General features: G+C 46.0%; 1 protein-coding gene across 1 annotated transcript; it reads left to right on the forward strand.

The window, feature by feature from the left end:
- Positions 1-2362: 2362 nt before the first annotated feature.
- TH (tyrosine hydroxylase) lies at positions 2363-18602 on the forward strand. The gene is made up of 13 exons (XM_066320896.1): positions 2363-2461; positions 6848-7051; positions 9840-10014; positions 10790-10878; positions 11098-11165; positions 12911-12961; positions 13679-13824; positions 14128-14263; positions 14387-14456; positions 14752-14808; positions 15397-15492; positions 15656-15789; positions 18086-18602. Exons 1-13 carry the CDS (start codon positions 2372-2374, stop codon positions 18243-18245), a joined length of 1476 nt encoding a protein of 491 aa, XP_066176993.1. The 5' UTR covers positions 2363-2371; the 3' UTR covers positions 18246-18602.
- The last annotated feature ends 261 nt before the right edge of the window (positions 18603-18863 follow it).

Below are 18863 nucleotides of genomic sequence, written 5' to 3' on the forward strand. Positions count from 1 at the left end.
TAAATGTAACTGAAAACCTCAAATGAAAAATGTTGTAATTCCATATTCTACATGCTGTTTTAAAGTGCAAGCCAGAAGAATTCATCCACAGTTAAAACTTGATTTGGTAAATATATTCAAATGCAATCCTTGTAACCCTCCTCCTACCCAAGTCCCTTTCTCCTTTCCAAGTGAAATCCCAGGGAAGCTGGTCCAATCTTGGCAAGGCCCTTCATTGACAATGTGTGTTTTTAACAGGGTATTTCACTAGAAAGTCTCTGAATAGTTTTAACTGAATATTTCTGGAGTACCTTGCGTAACTATGGCCTTTCATCCTTAGTATCCTTGCCACTTCATCCTAGATCGTGAGGAAGAGCCCTGTCCTTTGCCCTCTTTACTGTCATTAATGGTGTCACAGAATCCCCACTGAGGTCTCTTCACTGGTGCCTGCCACAAAAGACATTTGAGTGTTATTTTGTGGCCTCTTTTGGAGTGGGTCCTTTTTTCCTTACAGTCTTCAGAGTTTTGTTCCTGGCATCCCAGCCTATCCAGCAACCATGATTCACCCTCAGCCAGCAACACAAAAATAAATCAACCATAGCATTGTGCTAATCTGTATTCCCCAGTAAGAGGGTCTCCAAAGCCACCCCAGCAGACAGGAGGTGACTGAGCCTGCAGTGGTGCTCCTTGACTACTTTCTGGGCAGGGGAGTGCCTTGGAACCTGCTCCCAAAACATTTTCCGAGAAAATCTTGCACCAGTGGGCAGCATTACCCTTGGTTAGTTTGGTGGGGTTTTATCTTGTGTTTTGAGCATCCAGAGTTTAGCAGAGAGCAAATAGACACTTTAGGAGACTCAGGGGGGATTAGAGATGAAATTAAAGCAAAAGCAAGGGCTGTTCTCAGTGTGTGAGGTGATTCCACACGGGAGGACACGGCAGCTGGGGATAGATGAGCCATGATGGCTGCTTAACTCCTTCCTCTGTTTTGTCCTGTACTGAACAGCCAAGTGCCCTCAGCACCTGCAATAAGAGAAGATACTCCACATGACTTAAAATCAATTTTTTTCTCAATACTGCACCAATCTTTAGCTGCTGCCAAATGCCTACTTCAGCTTCAACTCCTACTGATGAGTTTCCCAAGCTGCTTTGGTGGGGCTGGCAGTGTTGGTCCTGCTGCCTGCTCCCTGGTGTTTGGCAAGCATCAACAGCTTTGCATCCTCAAGGAAGTCCATGGGTTGTTGGTCCTCCAAAGCTTTTGGCACTGCAAAAATCATCAGCATGCTGGGATGGACTCAGCTGTCCTGCAAAATGCAGGATGAGCCACCAACCCTACCAGATGTCAGTGCCGTGGTCAGCAAGGTTGTGGGTGAGCTCTCACACAGTCAGCTGGTGAAAGGCCACCAGCTTCCTTGCCACAGGGATTTGTGCCAGTCAGTGGCTTGTCACCAGAATGGTGGTGGCTTGCACAAAGCACGGCCATGCATTCCTTCAGCACTTGTTTGGGTGGGACAGCTGCTGCAGATCTAACCAGAGAAAAATGCCAGTCTTACTCACAACAAAGCAGACACCCTGGGATGGGTCTGACCTGTCACACTCTGTCACAGCCCCAGCTGTACTGAAGCATTTGGTCTCTCAGGAATTACTGCAAGAAGAGCAAAGCACTTAGGAAGGCAGGACTGAGAGGGTTTTTCCAGGTTATTTTCTCTAAAGCCTTTTTCCTTTCTGAGGAGTCAGATTCTGCCCTCCTGCTGCCAGAGTGACATGGCCAAATCAGGCTCTGAGGTGGTGGGGAAGCCCTGGAAGGCACAGCACTGTCAGTAGCCGGGCACCGGGAGGTGCATACATGAGAACTGCATCCAGTCCCACAGCTGCCTTGTGGGAATCAGTGTTATTTTCCTATTACTTTACTGCCTCCATGACAAGGCAAACAAGGGGGAAAAAAAAGGACGGAGAGGGCTGAATCTCTCCCTTCCTTTTGTTTCATCCTTTCACACATCAAAATCCTTTCATGCAACTCCCAAGCTGGGGAAGCAAATGTGTCGGACTGAAACATGTATCGAGAATGAACTTGAAGTGGGGGAGAAGGGGAAAGGAGAGAAGGGGTAAATCAGAGAAGAAATCTTCTGGATGCAGGAAAACAGGTGGGGGATTGTCTGGTCTGTGAAGGCAGGGTGTCTGCAATCTTTGTAGCGATTAGATTTAATGGGACAGACACGTTTCTCTCCTTCAAATCCCCTCCTCCTCTCAGCCTGAGGGGGAGAAAGGAGGGAGGTGGTGATGGGGAGGTGGCAGGGGAAGAGAAGATTTGAAAGAGTCTTTGACGTCAGCCCTGCCCTATAAAAAGCTGGCAAGGAGCTGGAAAGCAGACAGCAGAGCTCGTGGAAGAGCAAAGATGCCAACCCCGAACATCTCCACCTCTGCAGCCAAAGGCTTCCGCAGGGCGGTGTCGGAGCTGGACTCCAAGCAAGCCGAGGCCATCATGGTAAGACAACCCTACCCCACTTCTTTCCCTCCCCCTCCAAAAATCACAACCTCTTCCATAGCTATAGGCAGAGGCAGGCAGGGACAGATGGACCAACACTTTGTGGGACTTCCCCAACACGGGTACGTCAGGGCTCGAGGCTGGCAAAGGGAAATTACTCCAGCTGTTCTCTCTACATACTGATACATGTGAAATGACAACATTTAAGGGGTTGAAAACTTGAAATAATGAAACCACCTCAAAATAAGGTGAATAACCCACAGACCTAAGTCAAGAATAACAAGGAATCCCCCTGTGAAAGGCAACTTGAAGATCTTAATGATTTCCAGTTTTCAAGGCATTAAACTGCAGAGATTTCACCTGTTCTAGCATAACAAAAATAATGGGTCTGTCATTTCATGCAGCACACAAGGAACAGGCAGTTTAACTTTGTTTGTTCATGGCTGTTGTATCCAGTTTATCCCCCAGAACATCCTTCCCACATTTCTGTTCCCAGTCCTCCTTGGTGTGTTCTCAGCCCTGTGTTTAGCCCAGGGAAAGCTTCTGCACATATGAGATCTGAATGTGTCAGGGAAGGGAAAAGAAAACTTTCCCCTGAGCTGTCAAGTGTCTTTAGAAAGCCAAGCCTGGCCAGCCCATCAGACTTGCTGTAGGGACAGGGACATTTCAGCTCTTAACTTCTAACCTTGCCAGGCAGGATGAGCTTGAAGACTCCCAATATTGGATGGTCCTGAGGGGCAAAGATGTGGATAGGCAGCAGGTGACAATGCAGGAGCCAGAGCAGCCAGTGGCAATGGGTGCACCAGGAGGGGACCCCCTTAGGATGCTTGGCAGGAGGAAACTTAGGAATAGAGACAGGTTAGGTAGCAGATATGTTTGGCAGATGTCTGCAGTGTGACTCCAGCAGGTCACTTTTAGAGCTCCCCATTTCTCTCCCTGTTGCCTTTTTCACCCACTCTCCTCTTAACCCTGTGCAATGCTCTGCCTCACTAAAATCAACCACTACAGTGGCAGAAAGGTGTTTTGGAAAGTGGAGTTTTCTGGAAAAGAAGGGAAACATTTATGAAACAAGGAGGTAAGCTTGCTTTCTCTAATAAATGGAAATCAGGGAAGACTTCCCTCTGACACAGTCCTTTTCATTCCAGCGAAATAATGAACACTTGAGTGGCCCTTGAAAACCTGCTATTTTCAAGGCAACTTGTAAAATCAGTATTTGAAATGCTCAGTGTCTGGAGAAGTGAAGAGTGTTTGGTTATTACACCCTCTGGGGTGCTGCTCTGTGTTTTGTGAAAAAATGGGCCACTGAACATAGGGGGCAGGGGAGTTCAGGTTCAACAGGTGGACTGACAAGAGTGAGGCAACCTGCTCGGGGTGAGTGGCTCCTCCAGCCTCGAGGGTACATAAAACCTTAGCCTGTGTTTGGTTTTGAATGAAAATTTTCAGGAAAGGGAAAACAATAAAATTAAAACTTTGACCTGCCCTTTGCTCTGAGAGTTGGATGCATGAAAAGCTTTTCTGTTTGCTCTCACCTAGCACAGGACATCTCCACAACCCTGGCAAGAGGCATGACTCTGCATTTGTATGTGACATGTCATGTCCCTGGCCCTCACGTTGTCACTGTGACTGTGGGTTATCTGCCACACAGTCATCACCTACCATCACATCACCACGAGCAGGTCTGAGGTGTTCCCTTGACAGGGAAACTGCAAACTAGGGGGGGAAATCAAGACCTTTGCAATCCCAGAACTCCTCTACCAGCAGGTATTTTACATGTCAGCTGGGCCAGCCAAACATCAAACTCAGTGGAAAAACCTTTGGTTCCGTATTAAGTTTTTCTGCTGTTAATAGTTTTTGCAAGAGACCCTGGGACTGTAGCTGGGGCAGAGTTTGGTTACAGAGCCAGGCAGGAGGTAGCCATTGGAGCCAAAAAAGCAGGAAAAGGCATCCAGGAAAGCAGGGGTGGGATGTTTTCACAATCCTTCCTGATTGCTGCAAATAATGAGGTGGGGAAAAAATGCAACAGAATAGCTCAGAACACAGTATTTTTAATGACAATATGTGGGCTAGGCACTCTGAGTTGCAGCAAATTCGAGGAAGGAAAAATGAACAAATCCTTCATAAGAGGTGCAAACTAACCTTCAGAAGAGGTGGATGAGTCAGGCCCTGGTTAGCAAATAAATGCTTTGCAAAATCAAATTACAGTTCTCACTGTAGCTGGATAGGCACTCAGGGAGCGAGTCTGCAAGGAAATTCAGAAATGCCATATAACGGTGCCTTTGGAAGGAAGAAAGGCATTTATCATGGGATCAGTTTGGTTATTATGTATGCCACATTCCTAATTTCCAGCAAAAGGAGATAATAGCCCAATGATCATAAATGTGAGGGGCAGAGTTGAAGACAGTGAGGTGGGGAACATGCAGCCAGGCAGCCTCCACCCAGCAGAGGAGGCAGCAGGCAGGCAGATCCCTCTCAACCCTCTTCTCCTAAGCAAAATTCAGCCTTTTCCTGCTTTGTTTTGATTTTTTTTCCCCATTTACCCACTTAAACTATGCCATCATGCGGCTAAAAAACTTCCAGGACCCCTTGACAGGGACCAAAGCCCCCACTCCTGCCTCCCAGGGCCACCCAGTCCCAGCACAGGTGTGGGACTGGTCGAGTCTGCTTCTCCTGGTGCAGCTTTCCATTTACCCAACTGTGGCATTTTAAACCCCACCCTGCTGGATTTTAACCTGATTTACAGCCTAAATATGGGGGTCTAATTTCCCTCCTCTACCATTCTCTAACCCAGAAGTAAAATCCCGCAGTGCCTCGGGGCACAGTATGACAAAGCACCCTTAGGTAAAGCACTGCCTGGCTTGGGATGGCTGTGGAGCTCATTTTCTGTGGCTGGCACAGGGCTGTTTGCCCTGCTTATTGCAGGCACTTTAAAGTAAACATCAGCTTAGCTTAAAACACTGCAGGGATGGAAAACACATGCTTAAACCCGAGCACATGCTCCCAAGATTTTTGAAGTTATGACTGAGGTCACTTGTTAGATGTCTGCTCTCTTTGGGCACAAATACCACCAATTTAGACAAGCAGCAGCATGCACTTATTTCTTAAAAGGTGTTTTTCTGTGCCCTGAGGAATGAGGTGGATCAGGAAATATAATTTCAGAGGGATATCTTTGCTGAAAAAGGGCCAGATAGAGGTGCATGGGCTGGTGCCTCGATGTGCTGAGTTTTTGAGGCTGTGTTTAAAATGTCAGCTTTATACCACTAAAACATTCAAGAGGATTCTCCCAAGAAACATAAGTTACTGATAGTGGGCTTTGAAAATCAGAGAGAAAATAAACTTAGTAGTCAATCAGGCTGTCTTTTTAAAAGGAAAACAGTCTTAATTTTCACAAGGTAGGGAAAGCACTGCTTAGTTAGCATGTGTCTCTTTTCTAAATATTTTCAATGCAATCACAGGGAAAACTGCAGCCAGTCCCACTCGGTGTCCTTCTTCAGTGCTGCCCCAGGTTCCTTTCAACAAGCTCTGGAGGTTTGTCATCTGGTTTGGATCTTGAACACAGAAAACTGGAACCAGATGCTTTGCCTTGAAATAGAAAATTGGTCGTAAAAAGACCAAGAACAAATAAGTTGGTATATAAGCTATTTGTATAACAAAAGAAACAGCAGTGATTGAAATAGTTTGCAGTTCACTATAAATATAAACAGGTGTCCCAACATGACCTCAGGCACAGAGTTGCATTTTAGGTTCAATTCCAAGGGAAATCCGCAGGAGTTTGTTGAGACAAAACAAATCTACAGATAAGTGGGAGGAATTTATTTTCTGGGGTATATGGCTGTGGTTTCAATTACACTTCAGTGGATAAGCATCCACTTAATGTCTAAAGTAAATGTCATATTGGATCCTAGGAGCAGTTTTGCTAAGCTGCCCTGCTAATACACCTGCAAACACTTCATGTTTCCTGGCCAGGCCACAGCTGTGAGCTTCACCTGTCCTTCACAAAGTATCTTTTCTCAGATGACTTCAGGTTTATCTGTTGTCTCTCCAGCTGAGTTCATCAGACACCTGAAAACCACATAAGATTGTTTCTGGGTTTTGCTTTTTTGGAGGGTATTGAAAACTGTTACTAAGGGAGGTGAGGGGAGAAGCCCACTCTCCAGTTATGCTAAAAAGATATTTTACACAGTTTTTTTTCCCCAAAGCTGCACATTTCTGAAAGTTCAATTCTAAAACCTCAGTCCTTATGAGCAGATCTTCCTCTGCAAAGCCAGGCAAGTCCAGCCTTTCCCTGCTTCCTCTGCTGTCACACACCAGTCACATCCAGCTACTGGGAATGCCTCTCATCTCCTACATCTCTGTGAGCAGTGCTATTTATCTCTGTTCTGCCTTCAGTCTCCACGGTTCATTGGAAGACGTCAAAGCCTCATTGAAGATGCCAGGAAGGAACGAGAGGCTGCAGCTGCAGCCACTGATGCTGCAGAGGCTACGGAGACCATTGTTTTTGAGGAGAAGGATGGCAGAGCCATGCTGAACCTCTTCTTCATGCTCAAGGGAGCCAAGACTTCACCACTGTCCCGTGTCCTTAAGGTATTTGAGGTGAGTACATAACCTGTTGTGTGGTACTCAAGGAACACCCTTAAGGTTTCATGACTGGGCTGTGAGAAGCATCACTTCAGTGTAATCAAGAGGAGTCTGACTAGGTGTGCCTACTGCAGATTATCAGTTAATTGTCTGGTATCTCTGAAGTCATGCTTTGCTGATGCCACAGTGTGTCCTCACTTGCCATCACTAAGAAGGAGGCAAAACTTTCTCTCTTGTTAAGCTCTGGCCTTAATTTTGCTTAATTATTTTCAGTTTCACACTTCACACCTTATGGCTTGTAGCATACTCTGATAGCCTCCGCACTGCTCAGTACTTCAACTTCAGGCACAGGGCTCTGATCCCACATTCAAAGCAAGCTGTGTCCCCTGCCTGTCTACAGACAAACTCACCTCACTTGTGGGTCATTACCACACTGGTCCTCAGCCAAACAGTTACAGAAACAACTTTGCCCTGGGTGTAAAACTGGCGTTTTGATTTCAAAATTACCTCTCTACTTCAAGGATTATTCTGATTCACATATTAAAGGTTCTGACGGTTCCTCTCAGAGATGCATCCTGTCTATGCTTTTACTACCAAGGAAAACTAGTAACTGAGCTTTTCCCCCCTAGCCAGCAATGTAATGTTGCATTATATATAATCTCAGTGCCATGAATGCAAAGACTGAGACAAGTCTGCCTATTTAAACAGTAATCCAAGCATGACAGCTTGCATTCATGTAGTGTGTTTTCATCCAGGATGATTCAAAAGTGTTTTGCAAGCTGAGGTTCTGAGATGTGTTTTATCTATGGTAGTTTAATTTCACTGACTTCAGCAGTGAGAGAAGAGGACAATTTGTTCCTGTTAATCAGTCACATGGCTTGTAAGGGCTCTGGATGTCTCTGGTCCAACCTCCTGCTCAGAGCAGGTCCAGTCCCAGCAGGTTGTTTGGGGCTAGGTACACTATACAATAAACCTCCTACTTAAAACTGTGACCATACAAAAGTGTGTTTGGGGGATAAGTATTTCCCTGAAACTGTAGGACATTCTAGTTATTCATTGCCCATTTAGTATCACCTCTGATAATTTTATGAAAAACATTTAGATCTTCAGCAATTACAATTGCTCTACAAGGACTGTTGCAAGAAAAGCTGTTTTCTGGGCAATATATGGTTCTTGTGACAAGACTGAAAGAACCTTTATGACAAGTTTTCAGACAAAACCCATGTGTTGCGATGACTGGGGTGTCCTTCCCAGAAGCACACAGATGCCAGATAGAGCATGACAAATCCATCAATATAACATTCAACAGGCTGCTCAGTGGGTATGAAACAGATGTGTAAGCTCTTGTACTTGGTAGATTTCACGTTATGCTGCATTTAAACTCTAATTTAAACAAATTTTAAAACATCAAGCGAGAAGCTGTGGCAGCTTATGTTCAAATATTGTTTGTTTCTTCCTGGAGCAAAAAAAGCTCTTTGAGCTTGTCACAGAGAGAGCTTTAAATATAATAAAAAGACAAGCATGTCAAGTCCCAACAGAGGACGATTCATTTCCCAGATCCCTCTGGCAATGCAGGTACAAGATATGAAAGCAGACGGGCATAATGACATTTGCCTCATCATGAACCAGGCTGCAGGGAAGCTGGATTCACTCTTCTGTATGTGTTACATGCAGCTGAAGCATAGGTAATGCAATCACGGCTGTCAGATTAATGCAAAGGTATCGATTGTTGAGGGGACAATGTAATAGTAAAGTTGGTAGGTACATTAAAAAACACCATCCTAAACTTAATTTCCCTGTGGCATTGCATCTGTTCCTTCTCATCGTTTTGCCTCTGATTAACAAAAGAAATCACGTCCCTTCCTCTATCAAAGGTCTTGAGGGAACTTTGGGAAGGCTGGGTCATTGCCTAGAGCCTTGGGGCTCGTACTGCCAGTTTTCACTGAGCTAAAGAAAAATCCCACAAGTCTACCAGGGCCCCTTGGGAGACTACAGGCATCATTTCATCTCCTTATTCCGCGGGTTAGGGGGGTCAGTTCCTATAGCGAGCCCCGAAGGCATCAGCGCTGGTAGTGACCCCGGGGGCTGCCCCGGCGTTCAGCACCACGGCCAGCGCCGCGCCGCCGGCACCCGCCGGGCCCGCACCGCGCTCTGCCGCATCCACTGCTTCTCTTGGTCTTCTCTGCCCTGGTGGAAGTCTTCTGGTGGTAGTTACTGAACAGCCTCGGTGTTGGTGCAGAAGGAAAAAAGTGTGGAATTAAGGGGTAAGTGTGTTTATATGGGAGGGAGGTGGGAGCGTGAAGAAAACGACAAGAAGGAATCCATCCCAGACTGGGATTGTTCATCCTGGAGAAGAGAAGGCTTCTTGGTGACCTAACTGCAGCCTCCTAATAACTAAAAGGGGTCTCAGGGAAAGATGGAGAGACCTTTTGCAAGAACACATAGTGTCAGGTGAGAGGGGACAGATTCGAATTGAAAGAGAGTAGATTTAGGTCAGATAGCAGGAAAAAATTGTTTACTGTGAGGGTGATGAGGCACTGGAATAGGTTGCCCAGGGTTGTGGATACTCCATCCCTGGGAGTGTTAAAGGTCTGGTTGGATGGAGCTCCAAGCAGCCTGGACTAGTGAAAGGTGTCCCTGCCCATAACAGGGAGGTCAGAATGAGACAATGTTTTAGGTCCCTTCCAACCCAAACCATTCCATATTTTTGTGTCCATATTTGTGTCCATCTTTGTGTAGTAGAAGAAGGTGTTTCAAATGTTGCTTAATGGGTTTTTTTCCCTTCCTTTCCATGTCTCAAAAGACATTTGAAGCTAAAATTCACCACCTGGAGACCAGGCTTAGCCGAAAGCCCCGTGAAGGGACCGCTGAACTGGAATACTTTGTGCGCTGTGAAGTCCATAGCTCTGACCTCAATACTTTCATTAGCTCCATCAAGAGGGTAGCAGAAGATGTGAGGACCACTAAGGAAGACAAATGTAAGGAACTTACACCAAAATTTTCACTTGTGTGGAGAGGCTGAGCTCCCCTGTAGAAACAAGTAAAGGGAAAGGGCTGCTCTGTGCTGAACTTTAGCAAACCAGAAGGGTCTGCCTCTGGGATACCTGAATCCTGAAAGTAATTTCCCTCTTTGCCCTTTTCTCAACAGACTCCATTGTTCATAGCCCATTGTTCTAGTAAAAGACTGAAAAAAAAATAGAAATATGAGGTTGAATTTCATGCTTTGTTCACATCTCTCCTGATGAGTACTCCATTGCTACTCCAGCATTTTATATTATAAATGCAAAGTAGTTTTCTACCTATGTGTTAGGACCTCGTGTACAGATTCAAGCACTAATCTACAAGACACTTCCTGTGCCATCCTGTTCTGAAGACAGGATGATTATTGCAGAATAATATTGTAGGAGAATATCTCTAGAGATCCCTAGAGATCAATGACTAGCCGGATCTCTGGGTGTTTTTTAACGTGAACCATTCAGTAAAATCTAATTTTCATCTTCTTCAATTTTGTCACAAAATACTCTGTTGAGAGATGGGCAAGGAAGTCATGAAATGCATGACACCATGGCATTAGACATGACTCCAGGAAAAGAGCATTGAGATTGTGAAATTACTGTCTGGAAGTAGCTGTGCCATGTTTTATGTGTGTATTTGGTACACCAGATCAGCTGTATCTTATTCAGCCTCAGAGCCCCTTCTCATTAGGGGATCTTCACTTCCACAGACAGACTGTCACTTTCTCTCTCTCCACAGTTCACTGGTTTCCCCGAAAAATCTGTGAATTGGACAAGTGCCATCACTTGGTCACAAAGTTTGACCCTGACTTGGATCTGGATCATCCGGTGAGTCAGTCTGTGTGTGCACCCCCTCACGCTGAGCTCCTGAGCCATCCCTGAGAGGCAGGGAGCTGGGAACACTCCCGGAATTAGTGCACCTGATCAGGGGACTGGAGTGGATTGCTGCCTTGAGAGACACCTCTCCAGCCACTGATGAACTTTCCTGGGTGAGAAACTTTAGTAACTGATTAAAAGTCCTGTCTCTGTTCCTATTTGTCACCACAGGGCTACTCTGACCAAGTATATCGCCAGAGAAGAAAATCAATAGCAGAGATTGCTTTTCACTATAAGCAGTAAGTCTCCTTCCTAACATTCATGTGGGGATGATGACATGTCAGTGAGCCTATTGGCAAGTCATTCTGCTACCTGCATGACACCTCTCTTCCTTTATGTCTCCCCATTCAGCCTTTTCAGCTCCTTTCATGTCTCTCTTCTCTCTTTGCATTCCAGTCTCTCTTTAATTAAAAAAATATCTGTTGTCATCAATTCCTACATTGATAAGGGTATAGTAAGAATAAACCTCCTGCATAACAAAAGCCACATATATATATCCATCAGACCTCAAACTTCATCTGGAAATGCAGCATCTCTTTAGAACGGCATCTAGTTTTGGCTTCAGTGTTTCAAGTACTGAAAAAGCTGCCCCATGCCAAGAAAATTTGTTCCAAATGTTCATTATCCTAGTTGTGAAAAAAATGTGGGTTTTATTTCTAAGCTGGACTTCAATAGCTTTAGCTATTACCCAGTGGATCACACATGCCTTTCATCTACTAGATAAAATACTGCCTTTTTTTTTTTTTTTTTTTTTTTTGCTATGAGGGTATTTATAGGCTAAATGATTCACCTCCTAACTCTATCGGCTAAATTAAATAGATTCCAGTAATGTTCTTATCATTGTCTTATATAGATTTAAGGCATGTCTTGTGCTCTTACTTAAAACTTCTATTCTAATGTGCACAGTGATAGCACTCAGTGTGTTCACTACAGCATCAAACAGAGTCTATATTCAGTCAGGTTTGTAAAATATTCCCCAGATCCTATTCAGTGATGCCGCCTTTCACCATAGCATTCTCTCTCTGAGCAGGACTATAAGTGCTGAAAGCAGACTACAGAAATTATCTGGGTCACCTGTTTGAGCAATCCCTGCAACTGGTGTGATCCCAGCAAGGGTTTCTGCTATTGTTTTTCATGTTCTTTGCCAGTTTGAAGCCCAGAATATGGACAGAGATGCTTTTATCCTGTTCAAATACTAAATGCAGTCAGGGTGCCAGAGGAAGAGCCCCAAGTGACACAGGGATAAATACTGTCCTAAGATGAGGCACCAGTTTAAGAGGTCTTCTCTAACATCTCACCTGCAGGTTGGCATTTATGAGCCTGCGTATTCATGAGCATTTATGTGTAGCATCCCTCCAAGCACCCTTTCAGGAACTGTGCTTTCCAATATTTGAATACTCATTTGTCCAAACACAAAAAAGAAAGATTTAGGAAATACAATTGATAACTATGATGAGAAAAAGCAAAATTGTCAATCTTCTTTCATTACTGCCCATTTACATCAATGTTGAGATTTTCTCTTCCTGCCAATCCTTAATCTTGCTGACAATATATTTTCCTCCAGGTCAAATGCATTTAGTTTTCCTTATTATCTGCTTTTATTTCCTAGCCACTGGTTCATTCTTGGAGCCATCAGCTCCCTGAAGTCCAGACATATGAAATTAATTTATTTTCACACACAAAGTTTTTCAATTTTTTTCCAGCGAAAACAATTATTTTTCCTGGTAAATGTTATGCCTGCTAAACTCTTGCTCATCCCTTGTTCATTTATAATCTCTGACTCATGCTTTTCTTTGCATCTATGTATTTTTTACACCTGTACAAATGACCCAGTTCTAAGGCTTTGTCTTTCCTGTCACCCCCTTCTTTGGTTTTTAAAGAAGATTGATAACCACCATGCAGAGCTTCTCGAAAGTGCTTCCTTCTCAGAGGGGAGAGGAGCCTGGCTGGGGCTCTGCTCAGTAATGGTGCCTTTGCCTTGCAGTGGGGACCCAATCCCTCATGTGGAGTACACGGCAGAGGAGACAGCTACCTGGTGAGTGCTGATCCCATTATTAGTGCTGACTTTACTGTTAGTGCTTCACCACTAGAAGCTGGCAATCAAAACCCAAACATTTAAGGCATGACATTTTGAAAAACGTGTCAGGAGTGCAAGCATCCTACTCAATGGCTTATAAAAAACACTTTCATGCTGCAGCCCACAGGAGCTTCCTCCAAAGGAGCCTCTCCACAGAGCAAGGTAGATAATTTGGAGTCCTGGCTCAGTAGCAGCCTCCAAACAAAGAGCAGTTATTACAGCTGCAGGAAGAAGTATGATGCCCATGGTGTGGTACCTCATGGGCCTCACTTAGGGAAACAGGAGTGTTGCTGCAGGAGTGTTTCTGAAAACAAGGCCAGCTCATGTGAGCTGAGTACACAGGCTTCTCAACAAGGTCATCTCCTGGTTCTATTGAGTCTTCACAGTGCAACTTCAGGAGTTAACCAACAGAGAATATTTTAACTCCAGTTAATACCTTTTATATAGTATTTTATATAGGTCTCTGCAGACACAGCTGCTACCTTTGCAGGTTCATTTGAATGTGTGTCTGTACGTTTGCATACCTCCATCAATGTGCAGAGACATAGACTTGGGTGGAGAAAGGCAAAAGGACACAGAGCCTAAAGACATGAGTCCCTGATAGTGCACAGCCAGAGCACAGGAGAGGGACTGGGCACATTAACCACTGAATGTCTGCCACTTCTCCTCCTGAAGGAAGGAGGTGTACAGCACCCTGAAGAGCTTGTACCCCACCCATGCCTGCAAGGAGTACCTCGAAGCTTTCAGTCTACTGGAGAAATTCTGTGGCTACAATGAGAACAACATCCCTCAGCTGGAGGAGGTTTCCCGCTTCCTGAAAGGTGGGTATGAGCCTGGGGGACCCAGGATCGGGGTCTGCCAGTGGGCAGATGGACAGCCTGAACCCAAAGGAGTGGTGTGTGAGCTGAGAATTAGGAGGAGAGCTGATGGCTCATGCATTGCCCACAGAGAGCAGAGGTAGAGCCCAAGTGATGGGGACTGTAGCTAAACACAGCGGGCTGTGACTGAAGGGCAGGACCATGGCCAAACAGTCCTACCGAGCACATGAAGAGCAGATGTTCATGGTAGGAGCAGATAGATTAGGTTGGTGTAGCCCTTTTGCCAGATGGTGTGTGCTGTTTCAGAGAGGACCGGGTTCCAGCTGCGGCCGGTAGCTGGCCTGCTCTCAGCACGGGACTTCCTGGCCAGCCTGGCCTTCCGCGTCTTCCAGTGCACGCAGTACATCCGCCACGCCTCCTCGCCCATGCACTCCCCCGAGCCGTGAGTACCCCGGCCCCATGGCCTCCCTGCCCACAGCTGGCCAGCAGTCACCCTTCTCCCCCCACAGACCCGCTCTGTCTGCTGCTGACTGTGTTTTCCTCCTTTCCCCACTCCCATCGGCAGGGACTGCTGTCACGAGCTGCTGGGGCACGTCCCGATGCTGGCTGATAAGACATTTGCCCAGTTCTCTCAGGTAAGGTGTTATCTGCTTCCTCCCCCTTGGTGGAGAATCCAAACCCCAATGTTGTTGCCTAAACCTTTCTTCTCTTATTAACCATGGTGTTCCAGATTTCTGGTGATGGACCAAGACCCTAATACTGACTCTGCAACAACATGGTTTTAGTCTGAGCATGATGAAGTCCCAGCAGATGCCTGGCATTGCAGGCCAGCAATATGTGTGGTCTTGAGGCAATAAAACAGAGAAATCAATGTCTAAGGCACTCAGATCAAACCTCTCCTGATGTTTGCTCCTTCCCTTTTCTTCCTAGGACATTGGGCTGGCATCTCTGGGAGCAACTGATGAAGAAATTGAGAAACTAGCAACGGTAAGCTTTTCCCTTTGCTGGATGGGGGGCACAACATCTCCAGCAGTGCTTCTGTGGTATCAAGGGGACTGGTCCAGCCTAGTATTCCAAGATTTGCAGGCTCAGAGCTCCCACCCAAGCTGCCCCAGCCCTGCTATTTTCATGATGACTGTGCAGAACAGAGATCAGTTAAACAGCAGAGCTCACTTGCACATTAACCCAATTTTCTCAGGCACCAGTAGTATCATCAAGCATCATATTTCTAACAGCAGCACTGCTGGGACTCTTTGGGATGGGATTAAATGACATCTGCTTCCTTTGGCTCTCCCTCAGCAAGGTGACCTGTCCTGTTCCAAGGGCATCAAACAACAGCATCTCAGGGCAGATGGAACAAGCCTAGGGAGACAGGCTCTGTCCCGGTGTAGCAGCAACTTAGTTTAGCACTTTTCTCTGAAAGCAAAGTGTGGAGAGGGGACAAAGAGGCAGGTGCCTGTTCCTTTAAACAACCCCAGACCCTGGCCATGATTCAAGGGCTCAGAAATGACAGAGATGTCAGAAATGAAGATGAGGAGCTGTGTCCGTCAGGAATTTTTCTTTTTCTTTTCACAGCTTTACTGGTTTACAGTGGAGTTTGGGCTCTGCAGACAGAATGGAATAGTTAAAGCCTATGGAGCTGGGCTCCTCTCTTCCTATGGGGAGCTCATAGTAAGTCCCACCATAACTTGCCTCTGCTCTAGACCCTGTAGAGAAAAACACCTTCTGCTTCTGCACAATGACTTTCCTCAGTCTGTCCTCCACCTTTGCCTAGCCCATATGTGCTCCCCAATCCCCTTAGTTTCATGCTGGATTTTTCCTGCCATGTCCACAGCACTCCTTGTCAGACGAACCAGAGGTGCGGGACTTCGACCCTGATGCTGCAGCTGTTCAGCCCTACCAGGACCAGAACTACCAGCCTGTTTATTTTGTGTCCGAGAGCTTCAGTGATGCCAAAAACAAATTGAGGTAGGACTGAGCAATGAGAAAGACCCAAACAATAGGAAATTAGGATGCTATATATTGAATTAGGGTTTGACATTATGACTGCTTTCAGTCCAAGTTCTCAGAAGTGCTCTGAAAGCTTTGACCAGGTCTTCCAAAGTAAAGCAATTCTCCAGTTCCTATAGGGAACATGGTTGACATTAATTGATCTATCCAGGGGGAAAAAAATTAACTTTTGCCTCCTAGGCTGGTTAACATGTGTTAGTGGACCCCAGACACCATCCCACCATGGTAATGGGGTTTCCCCATCCCATGGGACTGCAAAGAGGACAGTAAGGGTCAGCTCTACCCACAGACACGTTCAGAAGAGCATTTTCTTGGTCATACCCAGAATTGCCCACAGGAGAAATCTCAGTCCTTGGATTGCTTTGATTGACAGAGGAAAACTTTGCCTAGATCGTTTTTATCTTTGCTTAGGAAAGAGACAGGATGAGGAGAACATGACGTACATGACTTTACAGTTCCTGCAAGAGGGGTATTTAATATAAATAATGTGGTGAGGGCTGCTATATTTCAACTTCTGCTTTTATTACCCTCACTTGCACTGTTCATACAACCTGGAGTCCAGCTGCTCAAAAGCAAGCACTGGGGGAGCCCGTGGTCACACACACACACACTAGGCTGTTTAAAAAAAAAAAAAAACAAAACTGCTGCCTAATGAGTCATTTTCTTGCATTTAAAATGGGAAAATACACCACATACACAGCCAAGATTAGGCTAGAGGGTCTTGACTGTGACAAGCACTGTAAATTATCCTCTTAAAGAGCTCAGAGACCACACAGATGCTACTCTGTGAGGTGAAAACATTAAAGCGTCATCTCTTCTGCATTACTGGCAGCTGCCACCATGGGCCTGACTATCAGAGTTATGTCTGGAGAAAAACCTCTTTTCTCAGGAAGGACACACTCCCCCAGTGCCCTTCCAAGCAGCCATGCTCTGTCTATATGCTTTAAAAGGTGTCAAGTGAGCACACTCATTTTGGAGAGCAGGTTTCTAGCCATTAGCAGCTGTGCTATGAGCCATCGCTGCGGCTGATGACATTAACAGGAGAGGTGAGCAGGACTTTGCCTGGTAGAACTGAGAGGAACCACATCTTTTAAGAGGAGGACAATGTGAGTATGCAGAAACCTCCTTTGTTTACACTTTTTTTGTTGTTTTCCTGCAATGGCATAGCAGCTCCTTGGCAGCGCCAGCCTGCGCCTTGGACCGTGTTTCCCCTTGGCCCTCTGTGCTGTGTTTTCCTCCAGATCCCTCCAATTCCGGCTTAGGCATGAAGTACATGGCTAGAGGAACATCTGTCTCCCTTTGAGAAAGGGCTGCGCTTCCCCGAGCCCTTGTGCAGAGCCAGAGCAAACCCGCGGTAGCCACAAGAGGGTAGCCTAAGCTAAGCAATTCAGGAGCGAAAGGGTGAAGCCTCAGCAAAGGACAGGAGCATGCCTGTTAGCGCTGTTTGGCTCCTCATGTTCTCAAGCCTTTCCAGCAAGGGGCTGCAGCCATAAGCACCTAACTACAGATTTTCCATAGTCACACAACCCCCACGTGAAAAAACCCTCCCTTGTCAAGTAATCAAATCTCAGTGCTGGAAGTGAATGTGGGCAACTTTGGGGAAAGCCTACCCTTGATTTGCTTTCACTTGACCACAAATTTCTCCGTTAGAAAAGCAGCAACAAGGTCTTGCTCTTGAGAGATATCAGGTAAAGTCAAGTTCATCACTGAGATTCAGGCTGCAATTGGCTTAGGGTACAGCAGTGCAGCTTTGCTGAGGCACCTTAGTTCTGGTGACAGTGTGCTCATCCTCTAGATCAGGTCTGAGCCACTGCCTGTCAAGTCCATCCTTAACATGCCACACAGCTAGTTCCCCCCTCCCCAAGCAGAGATTAGTCAGTAAATGCATGTCAGAAAGGATTTAGTAATATAATACGATAATACCACAGGCTTTCCCTGCAATTAGCTTCTAAATCTCCTTGGCATTTTTTGAAAGAGGAATTGCAGCCGAGGATGCCTGGCAATGGCCATGGAAGTGACCGGTTTGATGTCCCCTCCTATTCGGTACAGCCCACAGAAATCCACAGTCAAACTCATGGCGCTCCTTGACAAACAGAAGGGATCTCAACTACTGCTGTAATGGGGCTGGAAAGGTGAAAACTCTGCCTAAAGGAGGCATTAACCTGTGGTGATCTTCCCGGGTAAATGGTGGTAAGTACGAGGGAGACTCAGGACCCATCTGTTGTACCCAGCCTTCTGCACCCTTCCCTTGCAGGAGCTACGCGGCGCACATCAAGCGGCCCTTCTCGGTGAAATACGAGCCCTACACCCACAGCATCGAGCTCCTGGACAGCCCTCAGACGATCTGCCACTCCCTGGAGAGCGTGAGGGATGAGCTGCACTCGCTGATTAACGCGCTCAATGTTATCAGTTAATACAAGAACTGAGCCATTTCTGTCCCCTCTCAGCCCAGCCCACCGTGCCCACCCTGCCCTCACCTAGTTTCCAGCTGATAATTCCTACCTGTCCTCTCCAAACATTGGCACTGCTGCCTGTCTCCACGCAACCCCAACAGCTTTCCACTTTTGTATGTAGGGCCAGCTCGGAGGAGGGCAGCGGGATGCACCCAAGGCCTGCTGGCTTTTTGGGTAGCTTTTCTATTGACTGCTGGAAGAGGCTTAGCAGAGACAAAAAGCATGGCCAAGCTAAAAAGTTCAAGTCAAGAGCTGTGTGCTAGGTTCCTGGGTGCAAGGAAGAGGAGAAAATCTACTTTATTTTAAAAGAAAACAAAATGAGATAAGTTTTTAATTGCAATTCGAGAAAAAAATAATCTGCCTTTTTTCAATCCCCAAAGCAACTCCATGAGTCTTGTTCTTAGTTATCCTAATATTAGTATCACCTGATGTAGCGCAGGTGTGTGGCTAATGCTACTGCTGGCCATTTCCAAGGAAGGTAAACATCTGGCTTGTGTGCTCAAACCCAGTTTTATGCAGTTTCCAGTGTAGATATTAATGGCTTGATCTGACCCAAAGCTCTTGGTTTTCCTCCCCCTG

This window comes from Sylvia atricapilla, chromosome 6 (assembly GCF_009819655.1).
Source record: "Sylvia atricapilla isolate bSylAtr1 chromosome 6, bSylAtr1.pri, whole genome shotgun sequence".
Lineage (NCBI taxonomy): Eukaryota > Metazoa > Chordata > Aves > Passeriformes > Sylviidae > Sylvia > Sylvia atricapilla.